Here is a 21655-nt window from a genome sequence, read left to right on the forward strand (position 1 = left end):
CTGTATAAAGGATGACTGCTTCCCCCATAATATAAGGAACAAGGAAAGGTGTCCACTCAGCTCTTGTCTGTTCAACATTGTACTGGGATTGTAGCCAGTGCGATAAGGCAAGAAAGTAAAAGGATCCAGATTGGAAAGGAGGAAGTAAAACTGTCTTTATTCACAGATGACATGATCATCTATGCAGAAAATTCTACTGAATCTATAGAAAAGCTTCTAGAACTAAAAAGTGAGTTTAGTAAGGTTGCAGAATTCAAGGTCAATATACAAAAATTAGTTATATTTCTAGATAATAGAAATGAACAATTGAAATTAAAATTTAAAATACCACTTACAATAACATCAAAATATGAAATAATTAGGGATAAATTTGATAAAAGATATGCAAGAGCTTTTCATTTAAAAAGTACAAACTATTGCATAGAGAAATTAAAGAAAATCTAAATAAACGGAGCGATATATACTATTTATGGACTGAAAGACTAAGTATTGTTAAGGAGTTTCCTCATATTGGTCTGTAGATTTAATGCAATTCCAGCCCTTGAACACGCACACCATGAAGGATTACCAAAGCTTTTGCAGGCAAATGGACTGATCCCATCCCTTTGGGGAAGGGTTGGGCACTGGCTGCACAGGCTTGTGCTACACTAGGAGGGTCCCTAAGGCAGGAGCTAGCAGGGTGGGGCCACATAGGAGTCAAAGGTTCACCCAAAAGTTTGACAGCCACTATCTCCAGGTAGTGGGGTTATGGATGACTTTTCTTCTTTATGTATTTCTGTTTTTGATAAATTGTTTTTGTAGAGCACACTTAATTTGCAATGTAATCAGGGAAACAACAATCCCATGGTTGATTCCTATGGGATTTTGCTTTTTGTACTTCTGTGTAGTTTGAATATTTTGCAGGAGATTGTATTTCTCTTATAGTCAAAAAAAAAAAAAAATGCAGGCAGGCAGGAAGAACATTACCTGTGGTTAAAGCAATAGGTGCTGTTCCCAGTCTTAGGAGATTCAGGAACTCCTGATAGGGCCATGTCTTGGTAACTGGGATGTGGAAACCATGGTAAATGTGGGATGGGTGAGTGATTGCACACGTTTTCCTTGTCATGTTCTTTTCAAATCTATTACTTTTGTTGGACATTTAGAATGTCTCTAGTTAATACATCAAGTCATCGTAGAACATTTGACAGAAGAATTAACTCCTTAATTCCATGAAGGCAGTTTGGGATCTCTAATTACTTAATTGAAAAAAGGCAGACACTTCAGGCTGCTGCAGTGTTTGGGAATTAATCTTTAAAACCTGACAGTGAACATTAAATTCAATTAAAGAGGGCGACTGGCAAAGATTCTTCTCTCCCTCACCCTGGGTAGCTTTGAGAGGTAGCTTACTGGTCTGCATTGATTCTGATGCTAGCATTGTTCTATGCATCAACCAGGAGAGCCATGTATGCATTTTTCACTGCAGAGGAGAGCTATCAGACAATTCACAGATTGATGGATCTCCTTAAACATGTTTGCTTGGCTGATTCAGGAGGCCCTGGCTAGGAACTCAAATGTTCCATTTTCCTGCTTTTGGCCTTGGCATCATAGGGTTCAAGTTTTCTTCTTCCTTCTTTCTTTGATTACTACTGTGATCCTTCCACCTCCCACTGCTCCTCCTCTCCTTCTCCCCATCTCCCTATGTTTCTTCTTCTGTTCTCTCTCCATCCCTTCTTTCACCTTCCTTTATCCCTCCTTCTCTCCCTCCCCTTTTTCTTCTTCTTCTCCTCTCCCTCCTCATTAACATTTTTATATTAAATTATGAAATATTTTAACATACTCAAAAGTACAGAAAGTAACCTAGCAATGCCTGCGTACCTGCTGCTCATATTGTTAAATCCAGGGCTCCATTCCCAGTTCTCATCTGATCAACCTGTCTGTAGCATTTGACATACTGACCAGTCTCTTCTCAAAACCCTCTCCTCTTGGCCGCCACGATACCCCTCTTCTGTTTTTTCTCCCACCTCACTGGTCTCTTCTGATTCCTTTTCTGGTTTCTCCATCTCCTCCCTCAACTCCCAACCTGTGAACATTGGAGGTCCTGGGTTGAGACCGTGGGACTCCTGTCTCCTCTGTCTGCGCTTATTTCCTTGGAGAGCTCATCTGGCTTAGGAATGAAACATCATTTCTATGACAATGATTTCTAAAGCTCAACCTCTACCTGGACCTCTCTTATGAATATCACACCCGTATGAATCTATCAAACTGCCTGCTCTCTGTCATTCAGAACTGAGCTCCTGGTCTTTCCCCCTTCAAACCTGCTCCTCCTGTAGGCTGACTCATCCCTGCAACTCTGTTCCTCTTGGTGTTCAGGCCAAGAATGTGACAGTGGTCCTGGGCTTTTCTCTTGTCCTCATATCTACCTCCAGTCCAAGGAAATCCTGTTAGTTCTACCTTCCAAGGTAAGCCACTTTTCCACTGCCTTAACCGGTCCAAGCCGTCCTTGTCTTCTTTGGATTCCTGCAGAAGCCTCATCATCTCCCTGTGTGCCCCTTGGCCCTCACTGTCCTTCCTGCACAGCAATCAGAGTGGTCCTGTTAGAGTGGAGCCAGCCCTCATCTCTGTTTTTCCCACCTGCCGGGACCCTGGATGCTGTGACTCCTTTTCTGACCTCGTCTCTTACTGTCCCCCATCTTGTTCACTCTCTAGCGATGTTTGTCTTCTTGGTGTTGTTTGGCCATGCCAGGCATGCTCCTGTTCCTGCCTGGAAGGTTCTTTCCCCAATAAGGTTCTTTCCCCAATTTCTGCATAGCTGTCTTTTTCACCCCTTCAGATCTTCCTCCAAAGTCACCTTCTCAGAGAGGTCCTCCCTGGCCACCGGGCTCACCACTTTAGCCCCTTCTTGTGACCTTATAGCTCCCTTTCCTGCTTACTTTTTAAAACATCAGTCTTTACCACTACTCTATGTACTATAGGTTCGGCTTATTTGTTTGGTGTCTATCTCCCTCACTAGAATGAAAACTCTTTAAAGGCAGGGTTTTTTTTTTTTTTTTGGTCATATTTGTTTACTGTTGAACACTGCCTGCCATATAGCAGGTACTCAGAAAATACTTGTTGAATGAAGAAATAAATGAATGAGCTCCCTAGATGGAAACATTTGGGCCTATGTGCTTCAGAGCATTACCCCTCTCCCCCTCTCCCCCTCTCCCCCTCTCCCCCTCTCCCCTTCTCCCCCTCTCCCCCTCTCCCCCTCTCCCCCTCTCCCCCTCTCCTCCTCTCCCCCTCTCCCCCTCTCCCCCTCTCCTCCTCTCCCCCTCTCCTCCTCTCCCCCTCTCCTTCACGCCCCCCCAGGAGATACTGCTTAGTGTGCACAGTGTCCTTCCTCCAGCCCTACCCCACCCCCTCTGTCCCCAGGAGGGACGACCATTCCCGTGCATGTTTGTACAGGTTTACTACAAATGCCTGAATCGATAGGATAAGATTTTGGTTTTTTTGTGTATCTTTTTTTAAGTTGTGGTGAAATACACATAAAATTTACCATCTTAACCACCTTTAAGTGGCATTAGGCACATGAACGATGTTGTGCAACCATCACCACCATCCGTCTCCGGAACTCTGTACCCATCAAACAGCTACTCCCCATTTCCCCCTCCCCCAGCCCCTGGCAACCATCATTCTAGTTTTTGTCTCTATGATTTTGACTACTCAGGGTACCAAGTATAAGTAGAGTCATACAGTATTTGTCCTTTTCCGTATGGCTTATTTCACTTAGCATAATGTCTTGAGGTTTCATCTACGTTATAGCATGTGTCAGGATTTACTTCCTTTTTAAGGTTGACTATTATTCCACTGTATGGATAAACCACATTTTGTTTATCCATTCATTGGCCCATGCATGCTTGGCTGCTTCCATCTTTTGGCTACGATAAATAATGCTGCTAAGAATGTGGGTGTATACTATCTCTCTGAGATCCTGGTTTCAATTTTTTGGATATGTACCCAGAAGTGGAATTGTGGATCATATGTTAATTGTATGTTTAATTTTTTGAGTAACCACCATACTATTCCATTTTACGTTCCCACCAGCAGTGCACAAGTGTTCCAATTTCTACACGTCCTTATCAACACTTGTTACATTTTGGGTTTTTTTGATAGTAGCCATAGGTGTGAAGTAGTGTTTCATGAGTTTTTAAAACTTAGATGGCATCATACTTAGTCTTATGTACTCAATATTAATTTTTTACTGTATAACACCTTGTTAACCTTGTAGATCTAGTTAATCATTTTACTTTATTTTTTCTTTTAAAGTCATACTTGCACATAGTTTTGAAAAAACAGCAGTTCCCTGCAGTCTGCCTCCCTTCCATTAATTCTCACTCCATTTTGAAGTCTTCTGGCTGTTTCTTCTCTTATACCTGAGTGTATTTCTAAATGTAAATACTGCTGTTTCATGATTTTTCAGTTTGAGACCCTAGCTATTGACCCCTAGTGAGGAAGAAAGGAACTGAGCTCTCTTAACACTCTTTGAAGCCTGCTCGGACCTCTTATTTTCTTAAATGTAGGTATTTGCGTATTCCCAGGAAACATGCTTTCAGAACTCTGATCACTTGCATTTTGAGAACCTTCAGGACTTAGCAGGTTGAATTTTCTCGTCTTTAATGGGAAGGCTATCCCTAGAATCAGATTCATGGAAGTACGTTGGTGTAGTTTGTTTGGGTTTTTCTCTTATTAAGGAAAATGAAGCCTGGTTTTTCTGATGTAGTTGAAAGGAGGTCAGAGAATCTGCTGTGTGCCAGCCACGGTGCTACACACTGTGCAGATATTACCTCCTTAGTCCTCACTACTGCCCTTGGGGCAATGCTTGTCTTACCACCATTTCATAGAGTAGACTGAGGCCCAGACAGGTGAAGCCACTCAGCCAAGTCACATGACTGGCAAGCAGTAGTGTCAGGTGGGAGGTGCTTAGCTCTGACTCCCATGTACTGGTTGCAGGGGCTCTTCCTGTTTCTCAATTTGAGTCCTCTGAGCGACAGGAGTGGTGGGGTGGGAGGAGTGGGGTGGTAAGTGAGGGCATCTCTTTCATCTTGTAGTGACAGTGAGGGTAGGGGACTAGCACTGCTGAGCACTCTGTCTGCCAGGCCCTGGGCCAGCCCCATCAGATTCCGAGCTCTCTGGCCTTTCCTCTGGGCTGCAGGGTTGTTGGTGGAGTTTGCTGGGAGAGCTGGTGGAAAGCTTAGCCCAGCCATCTCACGCACGCAGTGGCCCTGGCCCTCGGAATATGTAGTTCCATACTTGGATCTTAAATCATTTTCCAGAAGTCATTAAATGCACATGGGGCTTTTCCCATGAGCCTCATTCCCCCATGGAAAGCCAGGGTGGGAATGAGGGACAGTACCTTCTCTCTCCCAAAAAAGGGTGGCTACCCCTAAAGCAGATGTTTGCTCTTTGCCCAATTGTAAATATTGGTGGGACAGGCTCCTTTTTGTATCTCAGTCTTAAAACAGAACCCATGAATATAGCCCGGCCTTGTGCAGTGTCTACTACAGGACAGATGGCAGGGATATAGGTGTGACTAGGATAGGACTGTGAGTACCGAGGGGGCAGGACTCCTTAGTGGCCAGGAGGTATGAAGCAGGCATGAAGGTGGGGTAGGTGAGTGCCAGACACAGGAAATGCTGTTTTCTTAACCCCAGAAAAAGTTTTGGCAAAAGCCCACTCCCCCAACTCACATCCCCAAGCCTTTACATTTCTGGGGAAAAAAAAAAAAAAAAAAAAAAGTTTAACACCTAGATTTCATTTTGGTGGTAAAATAATGGGAATTTAATTCCACTGTGAGACCCTTTCCCAACAGAGGAGCCGAGCTGAGCCCTGGAGATCAGGCCCCCATTATGACACCTGGCACTGTGTTTGCCTTGTAGATATGGAACGCTGTGGACTCAGGGTGCTGCTTGCAGACCTATTCCCTGCACAATGAGGCGGTGCGGGCTGCCCAGTGGTCTCCTTGTGGCCGGCGCATCCTCAGTGGTGGCTTTGACTTCGCCCTGCACCTGACAGACGTCGAAACAGGTGCGTTTTTCTGTATCATTACCTGAAATGAGCTGGAAGCTTTCTTGCTGGGGAAGGTTCTTTGGTAAGTCTGCTGCTAAAAGCTGCATAGGGTTGCAGGAAAGTGGGAGAAGGGCCTTAGGACAGGCTCATGCTCACTGTTTCTAGACTGTCTATTGGAACTGCAATTCCCCACAGAGAGTTTGAGGTGAGCCTCTGCCAGCCAGAGCAAAGGACAGAACCGCAAGGTTGTCTCAACCCCAAGCTGTGGGGCTGGATAAAGAGGTGGCTTTTTAATCAACTTCTAACATGCAGTTTGTACTGAAATAGATTTAACTTCATCGCAGTGTCCTTTGGTTGGAATCAGTTTAGAATTCCTGTCAATTCATTATTGTCAAAGGGCTGAAAGGAATGATTCCAACTCATAAGGAAAGTCTTCAGATGAGTTCTGCTTTAATGCCCGCACTGAAAAGTCATTTGGGTAAGATGGATTCATGCTGGATAAATCCTAAGGGGGCTCTTGACAAGCAGGGTGAGAAAGACAGGGAAGTCAGAGGAAGGAATTTTCCCTCACTGAGTGCACCCTATGCAGCAGGTGCTGTTAGCATGTACTGCAGCTGCAGCCCCTGACCAGGGTTCTTTCTGGGGTTTACAGAAGAGGACAGAGCCAGGGAGTGGTGGTGCTGGGATTCAAAGCTATGCCACCCAACTCCTAACCCAGCTTCTTTCAACTCCCAGAGGGTAGCACCCACGTGAGTGTGTGGGTCCCGTGAACATATGTGGGTACGGAACTGCCCATGGAGTGGCAAGCAACCTCACTGACACCTGTGTCATTGCTTTTCAGATGTGGGTAATGCTGTCTGTTTACTCAAATCAAATTCATATGATAACATTAATGGATTTATAGTGGCCCTTTGTCATCATTATTTTCTCAATCAGTAAATGTTAGACAACCACATGCCATTTTGTCTGTGGGTGGGTGTGGGTGAGGGTGTTGGGGGAGTTCTGAAATTTTTAGACATTCGGAGAAGGTCCTCCTGCCTGAAAAGTGAGGGATGCCACAGTAGGTGGCAGTAGGGGGCCTCTGCTGAGTTTGGAGCGGGCAGGAATCCTGGCTTGGTCTCTGCTTTGGGCCGGCCTCCCTGTGAGCTGCAGCTTGTCCGTGTGACTCACTTGTGCCCATGTGGAGAGTTGGAGGAGGGGAAGTGGGATGCCTTGCCCAGTTGGTGGTAGAACTGCCCTGGGCTCAGCGTGCCCCTCCAGCTGTGGCATATTGGGTGTGTTCAGAAAGGCAAGGCCCTGTCCCCCAGGGTGTTGCCATCCAGCTGGGGAGGCAATTGAGGACTTCTCCACCGCGTTCATCTGTGGAAGGTCCAGTTTCATCCACTTAGCAATTATTTATTGCACGCCTACTATGTGCAGGACCTGGTGCTAGGGCTGCAGTGGAGAGCGTGTTGGACATCCTTTATCCCTGGGAGGTTATGATTGAGGGATTTGGACAGGGCCTCTTCTGTTGAGGGTGATTGTTGGTTTCTGTGTCCATCTCTCTTGCTAGTGTGGGAGCTCCGTGAGGATGGGGGCCTGTCCTGGTGGTCTTTGTGTCTCCATCATCTGGCCAGGGCTGGCTCAGAGCAGCTTCTCAGAGCATATATGAATGAGACAGAGCTGAAGCTGACCCTTGCTGGACCCTCCTACTCAGGGCAGTGAAGCCCATCAGGGCTGTTGGGGTGGGAAGGGCTCCATCCACGTCTCCCACCTCATCTCTGCCCACCTCCCCAACCTGACTTTTGTTGGGTGCTCTCTTTAGCTGAGGGGTGGGCTTGTGCAGCCCCTGTGGCTTTTGTCCTGAATTGACTTGTCTCATCCTTTCTCTTCACCGAGTCTGATCTCCCTTTTTACTCAGTCTGTCTTTTTCCGCCCTTGGTGATTTGGCTTTTTCATTTCAATCTAATTAGAGCTCCCTGCCAGGAGAAGGCAATGCAGGGCGTTCTCACCGCAGTGCTTTGGGAATTAGTCACTCGGTGCCCATTGTCGTTAATGGGAATTTGGCGCCAAGGCCATTTATCCTGGTGTTCTCAATCAATACAGTTAAAAATCTGTGGATTCTAAAATGTCAATACTTGGCCTGAAATATGGAGGGCCAGCAACATTTTATCTCGTTAATTTATATTTCTGACAGGCTGTTGGCTTATAGAACAACCATGAATCAACACTTAAATAAAATCTGCTCTCAGATTAATTATTTTTGGTGCTCCTATTTCAGTCTGTAATCTTCCTGACGCCTCTCTGTTGTGTCGTTAGGCAGAGGCCACCTCAGGGAAGGATGGCCGGACTCCACCCGGGCCTTGAGTGTCACCAGCTTTATGAGTCAGCTGTCCTGCATACCAACTCAGCCCATCTCCTCAAATCCCCCTTAGAGCTTGTTCAGCTCTAATCGGTCCTGGTCATGTTTTAGGTGGATCCAAGCCCCCCAGGCAGTCCCCCATCAAGAGCTGGCTGTTAAGGCTGCTGTGGCAGGGTACGCAGGGCCTCTGCACTTTGCATCTCTGGTCTGCAAAGGAGATTCCTCTCCCTGGAGCCCCCAGGGACCTGGCCAGGCAGGGCACCCTGTCCTTCCTGTGCATAGGTTAGCTCTCCTGTTATGTTTGGGTCACCTGTTGGAGGCAGCACTGTGTGAGAAGGGGCAGGGGTGGGTGGAGATGCGGCTCCTCCCCTGCTTGAGCGGGCACCTGGGAGTGGTACTTCTCCTCCACATCTGCATCAGTGCCTGGCTAGGGGCTATTGTGGGGAATAGCTACAGTGATGTATGCAGAGGCACTTTGTAGAATGCCTGGCACATGGTAGGTCCTCAGTAAAGGGTGCCTCTTCCCCTTCTCTGTCACTGCCCCATGAGGCCCTTGTTCCTGCTGAACTGGACCATTTTCTCAAGTAGGGCTGCTTTGATGGGTCAGTTCCAAAAGCCCCCAATGATCTCCCCACCCAGCTTACTGTGAGCCTTGGGCAGCAGACCATGAGGAGGCCTTGGGCTGTCCCAGCTTCTCCTCCATGTTTCCCTTCTTCATGGTGGTGGTGGTAGGGAGGGATGTAACAGCTTCCTCCTTGTGATGGATGTTATGTGCCATTTATTAGGGAATTGGGGTGGGTATGTGGATACCCACAACCCACCCTTCAGCCTGACCCTTTCCAGAGCTCCAGGCACTGATTGCTGGGGGAGGTCTATGTCCCTCTTCCCTGGGATGCCCATTGCCTGCAGCCTGGCTGTCCTCAGCCCCTGGCTGGCTCCTCCTGCTCTGCATGTCCCTGTGTATTCTGATGGGGGATTGTGGTGTATGGAAAGGAGTGGCCACCTGGGGCTGGACCCATAAATGACCATGTCTCTTGTTTTCCAGGAAGTGTCTTCTGGTGCCTCCCTTGTTTTTGCATCATGATTGGGGTCTCCATCTCAGAAACTCTAAGGAAAAAGGGAGTGACACATCGTTTGAGCCCTCACTGTGGGCCAGGCCCTGGGCTGTGTAGCTCTGGTTTCCAGCACGCTGCCTGGCCTGCATCAGTAAAATGAATGAGTTGATTCTAGACCCTTTGTTTATGTGACATGTTTATTCTCCCCACTAGCCTTTGAGGGGAGTGTTTTTATCCCCATTTTATTGATCCAGAAACTGAGGCTTAGAGTGTTTGGTGACTTTCTTGAGGCCACCCTCAAGAAACAACAGGGCTGGGATTCAACTTGCGCCTGTGCGACTGGCAGAGGTTTCTGCTGTTGAGGCATGGGAGTGGCATGCGCTCCCCACGTCTGTTTCCCTGCCATGGACAAACAGTTTATTTAGCCTGACTCCCTGCAGCTGCTCTCCAGTTGCAGAGGATAACGAGGGGCCTCAGGGGAGGAAGGAGTGCCCCAGACTGATCTTGAATGATCCCTGTGATTAAGTGATCCGCTGAAGGATGCTTCTCCAGCTATCGACAGCACGCTCTAGCAGGAGAAGTGTTAGCGTTGATGACTTTAGAACACTTGGCATAGGAAGGGTGAGAAGCATCCAAATGAAAACCATGGCGAAGAGTGCCAGGAGCTCATGGGGCCTTGGAGCAGGGGCCACAGAAGGAGGATCCTTGTTGGGCTAAGCCTTTAAAGGGGTGCTGCGTCCACTGGCCCTCAGAAGAAGTGCTGCAGAGGGGTCTTGGCTTCTCCTTTGGGCTTTCAAGCACCATGGCTTGAGTTTCCCTAGCACATTTAGAAGGACTTGGTTAGGTGTCCTTCAGGTGCCCACAGAGAGCAGGAAGGAAGTACACAGCGAGTGTTGCTGTGTCCCAAGCCTCCGGCTAGTGGGCAGGTTCACAGAGCATCTGACGCTTTTTATGTATTTGCTCCTGTAGTCCTGGGGTTTGTTGCCACTTGATCCAGAAGCAGAGGCTGAGAGGGCTCCACAAGCCAATGAGGTCTGAGCTGCCGAAGGTTTTCCCAGCTCCTGCCTTCAGTGCTGCCTTGCCTGGTGGACAGTTGCCCACCCAGTTCCCTCCCTCTGCTGCAAGCGGGATCCCCCGCAGACTCCTCCTTCTGAGGCCTCTTTCCCTTGTCACCGCTATACCACTTTCCCTAAGCTCTTTGATAATGCCCTCATGGCTCCCCTTTCCTGCTTCCTGAGGCCATGCCCTCTTCAGACCCTGCCACCGGCCTCCATTCCCACGTGATCCTGTCTCTCTCTCTGAAAAGAATTTATCTCCTGTCTCAGCCTTGGAGTGAGAAACTGCTGCTAGATATGAATATGAAGTCGTGTGCTATTAAATGTCATTAAAACACCATGCCAGCCCCTTATCTAGCAATTTGGAAAGTATCCTGAGCCCTTCTGCATTTCCATAAACCTCTATTTTGATGCCCTCTTCTGACTTAACTCATGCCAGCCCTCGGGATAAATAATAGGTGGTTTTTAACCTACAGTATTACTTTATTCATTGCCATCAGTGTCCAGTGGTGATGCTGTGTCTGTGTGGGTTCAGTTGCTATTGCATCACAGTGTGACTCCTTCCTTGGGTAAGGCCACCTTTATCCACTGACTCTGGAGCCTAAACACAGTTACCACGTTTGCTGTTGAACAGTAAATTCTGAGTTCCAGAAAATCAACTTACAAGTACACCGTTGGAGCGTACCTTGTTTGCAAGTTTAGGACTCACTCTCTTTTTTTTTCAATTTTGAGAATTTCAGTTATTAAAAGCTGTGGTTGAACTTGGTATAAGAAAAAAGACTACAATGACTACTATTTTTTCTGTTATTACTATTACTGCTGCTACAGCTACTGTTTACTGGGCTCTATCATTTGTCTGGGGCTTACTCTTACATATATTATTTTTTATTCTCACAACAACCTTTTAAAATAGTTTTTATGATCCCAGTTTTACAGATGAGGATACCAGGCTCTGCGAGGATTGCTGGTCGAACCAGAGGCCCCCAGCTGACAGGGAACATGCTGTCAGCCGACAGCCCTCCCAGGCCTCTGCCCAGCGTCCGAACGTGGCCCGTGTTTCTGATACATAGAGTTTGATTTGAAAGTTAGTAAGCTCCTTTTCTTGTTAACTGTGAGTCAGGATGGTTAAATTTACAGCTGGCTGAATACTTCCCAGAGGATGAGTGTAACGATATTGATTTTAGTGAAATGAGTCATATGCCTACTGCCTGGGAACACAAGCTCAATTACCACGAGCCAACAACATAAGCTTTCCCTTGTCAACATTTTTCCTACATGGTCGTGAGTCTGTGGATGTGAACAAAGAGCTAAGGAGAAGGAAAGGTCGTGAAACTGGTGGGTATGCAGAGAGCTGGGCTCTGAGATTAGACACGTTTCGTCTGTCTCAATGTGGCTCATTTGTGTGGCCCTGGGGGGTCTCTCACCTCGCTGAGCTTCCATGTCCCCAGCTGTGAGAAATGGGTTAATTATGCTTACCACCTGGGTCGTGGTGTGACACGAGCAAGCTCAGACAGGCCTGGAGGTAATAGGCTCATGATAAATGTCATCTCCCCCTCCCGGACTGTGAGTTACTTGGCCAAAGCAGCCTCTGAGCACCCTGGAGGGGAGGGCATGAACTTCCTTTCTCTTTCTTGGGGACCTATACTTGCATTTCACTGGACCTGGATCAAATACCAGGCAGTGCTGTCCCGGCCACATGGGTGGTCACCTCACGGGAGCTTGCTGTCTCCACCTGAGAAAGAAGGAGTGGCAGCTCTGAGGAGTTACCTGTCCAGTGTTACCAGGTGTCATGACACAGTAATATTGGGGATGGGAAGCATTGGTCATAATAATGTTGTCAAGAGAACAAGCTGAGTTTCTGCATTGTGTTTTAAACATGTTTTTGCTTTAGTGATAATTTATTTTTTATTTGTATCATTACTGATTCAAGGAGGAAAGAGATGATTTTTCCTAACTCCAAGGAAATCCTAACAGTTTTTATACTGGTTGAGCTCATTATAATGATATCAATAAAGTCAGTGTCACTGGATTAAATATTTTAAAACTCAGTTTCCTATAATAAGCAAACAGTGAATAAAGAGACTTTTCTACAACAAACAGGTAAACAAGCAAGATATTCTCAAGGTTAAAGATTACATAATGACTAACTGTTGTGCTTAAAGTCCTGTTGCCCAGGAGAGGGGATGATAAACAAGTTACTCAACTTATGAAAAGGTAGAGAGTAAGAATAAATCTGACAAGAAAAGACCTTCTTCTCCAGCATGGCTAATGTTCATGTTCAAGATGTTTCACCGAAAGATATTTTCCAGCCTTTATCCATATCTCTTTAACAAGTGTAAAGGCCAGCCCAGGGCATTGTGTTCCCAAAGCTGTATGACAAAAGCTCAAAAATCATTAATTTCTCAAGGCTCTTGCTGTTAATAACTGTATTCCTTGGTTTTAACTTTTAATTTAACCAAGGATGAGTTTGATTATTTGGGGTCTAATTTTCAAACCATAATAGCTTCCTGTTGTGTGCTGTTGGACATGCTCTATAGAATGCTTTTGTACCATGTTGCATTTAGCTTCCACGACAGCCTTACATTTATGAGGGCATCAGACACAACAGGGAGGGGACTTGCCCAAGGTCCTCTGCTGGAAGTGACAGAGCTGGGGTGGGACCTGGCTCTGTGTGGCTCTTAACTCCTCCCACTTTAAATGTCATGCCAGATGATGATGGCTAGGGTCCTGATTTCTGAACCCAAGTCTTGTTTGAGACCTTCTTACTTAGCAGAATTTTTCCCTTAGTGTTTTCATTAGGTATGTGGAAGCTTATTAAAAAATAGAAAAATCTTTTAGTTTTGGATTCTCTGAACAAAGAAAAATAGTAAATGTTTAGATATTATAAATAAAAGTAGGAAGAATACATATACTATAGCTCATCTTCCAGTTAGGAAGTTTTAGTACTTAAAAGACAGATTCCCAGTCTCTTTAGGGGGTTGAGGAAAAGCAACATTCAGAAATACATTTTTTTATAGCAAAAAAGTTTAATCATTGTCTTTTTGCAATTCAACTTTCACTTTTCCTCTCTTCTTTCTTCCTGTTATTGGCAAGACTGTACCACTGCATTTTTGAAAAAAAAAGTGGATAATTCATTGCCATTTCTGAAATTAAGCATATGGTTATATGCTATGGTCCAAAAACAAGGAAAAAATTTTCTCCAGGATTGGTGGTGAATTCCAAATGAACAAGCCAGCCACTGCATGTTCTCAGCAATAGGCACAGTTGTCTCCATTGGGAGAAAAGACTTCTGGCCCGTCTGGACCTTCTTGGAGTGGGGGCTGCAGTGGCATCTGTGCCCTCCTTTTCTGTTGAGGGGACGTGATAGTGGTCCCCACCCTCAGCCTCTAGATGAGCCCCCAGCCACTTGGCTGAGAAACTCCCTGAGGCCTGCCACAGTGCTGCTCCGAGTCTCTGGCCGGGTCACATGGGGACCAAGGGAGGCAGCCTCCTCCCCGTTCTCCCCAGGCTGGGGGACTTGCTCACTAGGCATGTCATGGTTTCTGATCACCAACTGTAGCTTAAAAGGCAGGGAAGAGCTTGGGTTCCAGATGAGTTTCAGGAAAGAAAAAGAAGAGTGAATTTGAGAAATACAAGATTTTCCATTAGATTAATTCACCGAGAAGTGATTTTTTTTTGTTTACTTGAGAGTGTTATTTGCTGACCTAATGAGAGAAGGAGATAGAACCAAGACCACTCACAAGCCTGCTCATTTCCCTGATGACTTCTTAAAAAAATTATAGTAAAACAATATTTTGACAAAAATATTGGTATAATTTAAAAAGTTATCTTATTACTTCTAGAACAATTCATTTTGGTGAATCTCTTCTCAGTCTTTGTCCACATCAATTCCTATTTAATATTCTTATAATTAAAGAACCAGGTATCCAGCATTGTCCATCCTGTAATTCCAGTTTTAAATGGCTTTTCAACATTTGGTAGGGCAGAGAACTATATTTGCCATAACTGCTCCCCTTGGGTTGGACAGCTAGGCTGCTGTTTGCAGTCCCTTCACCATTGTGGATTATGTGATCTGGAGTGGATGGCTCTTGACAGCATTGTGATGACATAGGAAGGCCTGGAAATCTTTTGTGCTACATGCATTGCATCTTGTAGCAAAATAGCTAAGGGGCTTGTGGAGCTTAAAGAGGTATAGATTCTTCAATTACAAAAAGTCAAGTATTTCCAAAATTTTCTCTGATGACAAGTGACTGCCAATTTAGGCCCCTACAAGATATTTAAAAAAAAAAAGTCAGCACAGTTAACCATCCATCAATGTAAAGGTGACACTAACAAAGGATGAGAGAATACCTGCTTGCTAAAAAATTTGTACTACGGAGAGAACATTTTGAAAACAGAAGTTTTTAATTGTTCCCACTGTTATGCGATTTTTGTTGCCCAAAACAGTGTGTCTCGCTTATTAAAAACTCTAATATCTTCACCCTTAACATCGGGAACAGTGTTTTTCTAATCTGTTTTAAAATCCTTTAAATGAAAATTTCAGTTGATTTTGAGCTGGGTTATTAAAAATGCAAGAATGCAATAATACCTTCTGATTAGTTGCAGGAGCCGTATTTGACATTAGGGAAAATGGAGCTTTACTAGTAAAACGTTCACAAAATCCTTTACATAACTGGCATGTGGAAGTGGAAAATGTCTCCTGTGTGTCCAACATCTTCCATCCGGGTCCATGCATCTCTGGGAGGAAACTTTTTGCTCTGACAGAGTTCACGGGAAAAACTGAAGCCTCAACCAGGCAACTTTTGAATCACCGAATCACAGAAAGTTCCCTACATTAAAGGAAAAAAAAAAAAAAAAAAAAGAAGCATATTCAGTTCTGTTGCTCTTACTAAAAATAGGATAACTCACATGATTTTTAATGATTTTATTTTAAGAGGTTCATAGATACTCTTAATAAATGGCATATTATGCTTGGTCTCCTTCTTAGCCACCAGCTTCTTGTATCCTTAAACAGCCCACTGCCTCAGTCCAGTGGAGAAGTTTCTGTGGGCGAAAGGCAGTCAAGGTTTTCCCTCCTGGGCTATGGGAACCCTTGGGACATCTCTGAGGGAAGCCTCCTCCATGTTTCTGGCTGGTGCAGTGAGTAGCAGGCACCATGCTTGGTGTGTGGGCCCGGCCCCTGGGGGATATGTGCAGGGGCAGCACTCAGACTTGATGCAGGTTCAAGCAGGTTAAGTGTGAACAGGTGAGAATTCCAGTCAGTGTTCTGGGACACAGAGGCAGCACTGGGTGGTGGGAGGAGCATTGGCTTTGACCTGCCCCAAATGATGGACACTACTGAAGTTTACATAGCTTACCTCTGAAAGATCATAGTGACAAAAAAACCAGTTTCCGCACCCTACAAGCATGTATATATTTGTGCACACAAACATTTACACAATGCATGTAAATGCTTGACAACAGTTTTATGGCAGACATGTAAAGGACGAAGACTGTCTGGATATCTGTACAGCCAGTGAAACTCCTGATGGTCTACACCCCCTTTTCTATTCGGTGACTCGGACCACTGTGATGGCTACTCTCATCTATCACCTAGTGTATCAGGGCCCCTACACCTACCATGCCCTATAGCAAACCATTCATCCGTTAATATAAGGGCATAGTTGTAAGATAGCTTATCCTGAAAAAAGATCACCTTGAAGCAATCCTGCTTTTGGTTTTTTAGACTCCCAGGTAAATAATCTACTGTTTTAACTGTGAAGCCTTGGAAATGTTACTTGATCTCCCTGAGCCTTGTTGTTTTCAGCTATAATGTGGGCATAGGGTCAGCATGCAGTGTAAGTGAGTTAATCTGTGTAATGCTTACAGATTACATGACAGGTATCATTCACTGATCCAGCCATGTAGCTTTGGCCAGGGGGAGTTGTGCCAGTCAAGGTGGGGCTGGCCAGAGAAGGAAGGCAAATGTTGCTGCTGCCTCTATGGTATTTCCAGAAAGTCTCCATTGGGCAGCATCAGGCCCAGATGAACTATGTTTGCCCATCAGCTCCATACCAGATGGCATCTTAGTTTCAAGATACTTACTTTGTGATCTAAGTATTTTCTAACCCTCTTTTCTCTTTTTGTGTTGTAGGAACTCAGCTATTCAGTGGTCAAAGTGGCTTTAGAATCACTACCTTGAAATTTTATCCAAAGGACCACAATATATTTTTATGTGGAGGTTTCAGCTCTGAAATGAAAGCTTGGGACATCAGGACTGGCAAGGTAACACCCATCTTCCTAGGTTGGTCTTTCCACAGGAGAGCTTGCCTTGACAATTTGAATAACTGGGGGCAGGTCAGCATCTATATAAAGGACCCTTGAGATGGAATAATTACCACTTAATATTTAATCGGTGCTAAGCATAATTTTTAGATGTTTTGAAAGAACATTCTTGAGTTGCTAGACTATTAAAACATCATAGGTGCAATTCTATGTAGCGTATCACTAAAACTATTTGTTCAGCATCTACTGTGTGCAGATGCTTCCAGATGATATAAAATGAATCAGCCTTTGGTTGTCCAAGGGAATAATGTATAGATATGATAATTCTGATGCAAAGAAGTGCTCTCTGTGCATGTGTGAGAAAGAGAGGAAGGGAGGGGCCAGCATTCAGAGCGGGTGAGTGCTTTCACCTTGCTGCGGTAAGGCTTCTCAGAGGAGTCGCTGTCCCTTTGGGGCTTAAGGGCTGGTCTTGATTCCCACTTCCACCTTTACCATAACCTGCTGCTCCTGTTGCCATCCCCACTTAATAGATGGCAGCACCATCCTTCTAGTTGTTCAGGCCAAAAACATCAGAATCATCCCTGACCCAAACCGTAGGCAAACCTGTTGTTTTTCCTTCACAGTCTGGACTACTTCTCCCCATGTCCACTGCTGTAGCTCTGGTCTAAGGCATCATTGTCTCTTGCTGAGATAATTGCCATAGTTTAGTTTCCTACCTGGTCTTTCTCTTTCCCCTTTGCCTCTTACTGTCCATTCTCAACACAGCAGCCAGAGTGATTTGTTACAGTGTAAGTCAGATGTGACACTCCTCTGGTCAGACCCCTCCAAGCTCTAATCTGACTCACGGTAAAAGCCAGTGTCCCTGTGATGGTCTGTGTGATCTTCTTTCACCTTCTTCTCATCTCCAGCCCCACTAATCTCCTTGCCTTCTGAGAACCCACTAGCACATTCCTGCCTCAGGGCCTTTGCACTTGCTGCTCCTTCTGCCTGGAATGCTCTTCTCCCAGTTTTCTATGCAGGGGCTAGCCCCCTTCCTCCTATGGGGCCCTGCTCAAATGTCACCTCTCCAATGAGGCCTTTCCTGCCAACCTGCCCACCTCACCCTGGCATTCACTTGTCCCATTATTTCTCTCCATAGCATATGTCATCGCCTGGCATACTGTGGATTTTATGTGTTCATTTATTTGCCTGTCTCCCTCCACTCAAATGTAAACCCTTTGAGTTTAGGGATTTTTTTTTGGTGCCTTTAAAATTTTTTTTTAAATTTTAATTTTATTTTTTAATTTTTATTGAATCTAAATTGATTATACATATTTTAGGGGTTCAACATTTAGATATGTTGATCAAATCAATATTACTAGCATATATATTGTTACAAATCGTAATTATTCTTTATGCCCCTTGTCCAATCTCTCCCCCTCCCCCCTCTAATCACCCTAGATTTCTTCTCTCCCTCTGAAAGAATAATGGTTACTCTGTTGACTTGCTGCCTAAATGATCTGTCCAATGCTGAGAGGTGTGATCAGGTCCCCCAAGGGCAAGGATTTTTGTATCTTTGCTGTTGACATCCAGTTTCTAGAATTGTACCTAGCACATAGTAGGCACTTGGTAAGTTGTGGTTGACTGAATGAGTGAATGAAGGGGGAAGGCAGTCATGCGGGGTATGCAAATACAAGAGGTAGGAATACGAGATGTGTGTGGGGACCAGTGACCAACTGGACTTGGCAGGGCATGGGCTCCAGGCAGCAGGACTGGTTCAGACAGAGAGACTTTCAATGCCGTGTGTCTTGGTTTGATAGGGAGCTATAGGAGGTTTGTGAGCGGGGGTGCTTGGAGCAGGGCTGCTGAGGAGGGACTCAGGGAGGGGTAGTGAGCCCTGACCATGGTGGCCATGGAGGAGATAGAGAGGTAGAAATGCAGGTGAGGCTCGCCAGAGGAAGAGCCAGGGCCTGGCTGCCTCTAAGTGGTTCCATGACTTGCGGAGGGTGTGTTGTCAAAATTTGAGAAGCATTGCCCTCCTCTGAAGGAGACACAACCACTTGAGTCCCACAGCATGGTTCTTGATACCCTGTTCAACCTGTGTTGAACTTGACTATGAAAGAAGGAGGTGCAGAATGTGAGAGAGGGCCTTCCTCCATTCGGGATTCAGGGGATTCAGTGCTCCCACCCAAGGGTTCTATCCTGCTGCATCTGTAGGATTAAAAGTTTCTACCTAAAGGCATCCCACCTGCAAGGGTGTCTCCTGCCCCTGTTCTGGATGGGTGCAGCCTACAAGCAGGTCTATCCTGAGCAGAGGCTGTTCCACGTGGTCCGGATGGAAGAAGGTGAGACAGATCCTCCAAGGCCCAGGTTTCGAATTCGTCTGCATGCTGCAGACTGGTCTGTACAGGAAGGCCCCTTCCGAACAGGCTGTTGAAAGAGGAGAACCTAAAAATAGAGACCCTTTTCTTTAAAGAGAATAGAAAGTTTTGTCCATAGATAAGATCTTGCTTAAAGTACTTCTCAAATGGGAGCACAGATAGATGTACTCTTAAAAAAAAAAAAGTCGTAACGTTTTTGTTTTTACAAAGAAACTTTTTACAAAAATATTTGGAAACAAGAGGAAAATTACCCATAAAGAAGTGGACACAGTGGAATTTAAAAAAAAAAAAAATGCCAGAACACTTTATATTTAGAATATAAATACATGATAAATGAAAGAAAACATTTTAATGTGCTGTATGAGTTGGAAACTCTTAGTCATACCATTTGAAGCAGGACCTCCTGATTACCCAGCCTCTTCTGACTGCCACGTCCCTTAAAGGTAAACTTACTGTTTTTAGGCTTGAAGACCAAATATATAAGAAATTACTCACCAAGGATGCCATCTGATTTAAGAGTTTGTTAAAAATATCAGATTTTCCCCTAGGGCAGACGCCAGCTGATGAGCTCTGAAAATGCTGGGGGAGAAGCAATTAGAAACAGATGTTGCTGTGACTGGTATTGGCATGTTTGTGGGTCTCTCCCAAGCTAATAATGTGGGTAAATGGATCTGTGCAATATTTGTTTTTACTTCCTTTTTACCAACAATCCTCCCACGCTGGGTCACAGGGCTAGTTCCATTTGCATCAGCTGGACTCAGGGGACAACACTCTTTCCTGCTTTGACAGGTGTTGCCCAAGTGTGTCATATGGACTCAGCAGGGGGATCAGGGGGGAAAGGCACAGGTACCATACCCTCCAGGGGCTCCCAACCTGGGGCTGTTCGCTTTTGAGCCTTGTGGACTCCCATGGAGTGTGTAGCTCTGTCCAAGGTGCTGAACTTGCCACCGGAGCCTGGGCGTTGTGTACGAACATCCAGCAGTGAGCAGTTTGGCTTTTTCTGACTGCCTTTAGGGACAGCAGTGGGAACTGCAGGTGGAACCAGGAAGTACACAGCCCTTAGCTTAAAATCAAGTCAAATCTCCCCTTTTATACACAATGGGGAAAGAATGTTTTTTTATAACAGTAATTTGTGATCATGTGACAAAATTGGAAAATTCAGGGAAAGAGAAAGGAGGGATAGTTCAGCCAGCCAAAGGTAAACATTGGTAATGTTCTGATGTTTTTTTCATTGTTCTTTTACCCTGTTTTTTTTTTTTTTTAAAAAATAAAAACACTGGTCTTATTTTTATACACAATTTTATATTTTGCTTTTCACAAGTATTATAAGGTTTATTATAAGTTTGTTATTACAAACTCTTGCATAATATTCCTTTGACTTAGTATGCCTTCCTGACCTGCTGCTTATCTTATTCCCAGTAGTCAGAACAGTGTCTGACATAAGCAGACACTTAAAAATACCTATAGATTGAATGAATCAGATGAATGGATATTTTCAGTTATTAAACCATTTCCCTAGGTTCAACATACAGCATATTAAAAATGTTTTTTGCCATTTAAATGGATAGATGTGAGGGTCAAGACTGGTGGTCAGCAAACCACCGCACAAGGCTCAACTGGGCTTGGTGCTTGTTTCTGTAAATAAAGTTTTATTGGAACACAGTCACAATCACTTTTATGGACTGTCTGTGGCTGCTTTCACATTACAATGGCAGAGTCAAGTAGTTGCAATGGAGACCACATGGCCTGCAGAGCCAAAACTATTTTCAATCTGGGGGACCCTTGGTATAGAGAGATCCAGTTGTGATATCGGTCCACCTATTAATTGTCAGGACTAATCCTCCTGAACTGGCTGGCAAAGTGGGTGCCCGTATGCCTTACCCTATTGTGTATATCCTTGCAAAACCAAGTGCTCAGAGATTGTCTTTTCCAGATGGCAGAGAACTGTTCTTCAGTCAGCGATGAATAAGTTGTTTCTCTCGTTATAACCTCCAAACTATCAAGGTTTACTGTATTATACATTCCACTGTAAGAAACATCTTTCTGTATCTAGCTTTTTCCATATCTGGGATTCGATTCTTTAAGCTGGAGTCCCAGAACTCAAATTGCTGGATCCAAGCAAGTCAGCACTTTGAAGGTAAGGAGCAGGTTTCTGCTGACAGAATGGAGGCTAGTGAGCCTACTGCTGAAGGATGGCAGCAGGGCCAGACAGCCTCTGGCTGGGATCTCAGGGTACGGGGTCTGATGAGCAGTTGGAACAGATAACTTTTAAGCCACTTTCCAGTCATGAGATTTGATGATTCCTTAAACTTAGCCAAATGATAAATGTCAGGATTCTGGACTTCTCCAGTCCAGCCCAATTCATTATAGCAAATGGGCTGTTTGGCTCCCATGTCTTTTTTTCTTGGCCCATGTCTCTCTCTCTGTGTTGGGTTGGATTAGTGGAGCCCATCTCATCACTGCAGAGTGCCTGACTTCATTTCCAGCAGGTTGACAGGATGCGTTTGTTCTGCTCAAGCCCCCTGAGCATGCTTACTCAGAGCTGGCTTACTGCCG

The 21655-nt window shown here is 45.1% G+C and overlaps 1 protein-coding gene across 1 annotated transcript in view; it reads left to right on the forward strand.

The window, feature by feature from the left end:
- The window catches only part of WDR25 (WD repeat domain 25), a 144365-nt gene that overhangs the window by 80182 nt on the left and 42528 nt on the right, over positions 1–21655 (forward strand). Inside the window, exons 3-4 of the mRNA XM_063089669.1 lie at positions 5895–6042; positions 16609–16739. Coding sequence (XP_062945739.1) covers positions 5895–6042; positions 16609–16739 — 279 coding nt within the window. The remainder of the gene's footprint in view (positions 1–5894; positions 6043–16608; positions 16740–21655) is intronic.

Source organism: Cynocephalus volans, chromosome 3 (genome assembly GCF_027409185.1).
Source record: "Cynocephalus volans isolate mCynVol1 chromosome 3, mCynVol1.pri, whole genome shotgun sequence".
Classification (NCBI taxonomy): domain Eukaryota; kingdom Metazoa; phylum Chordata; class Mammalia; order Dermoptera; family Cynocephalidae; genus Cynocephalus; species Cynocephalus volans.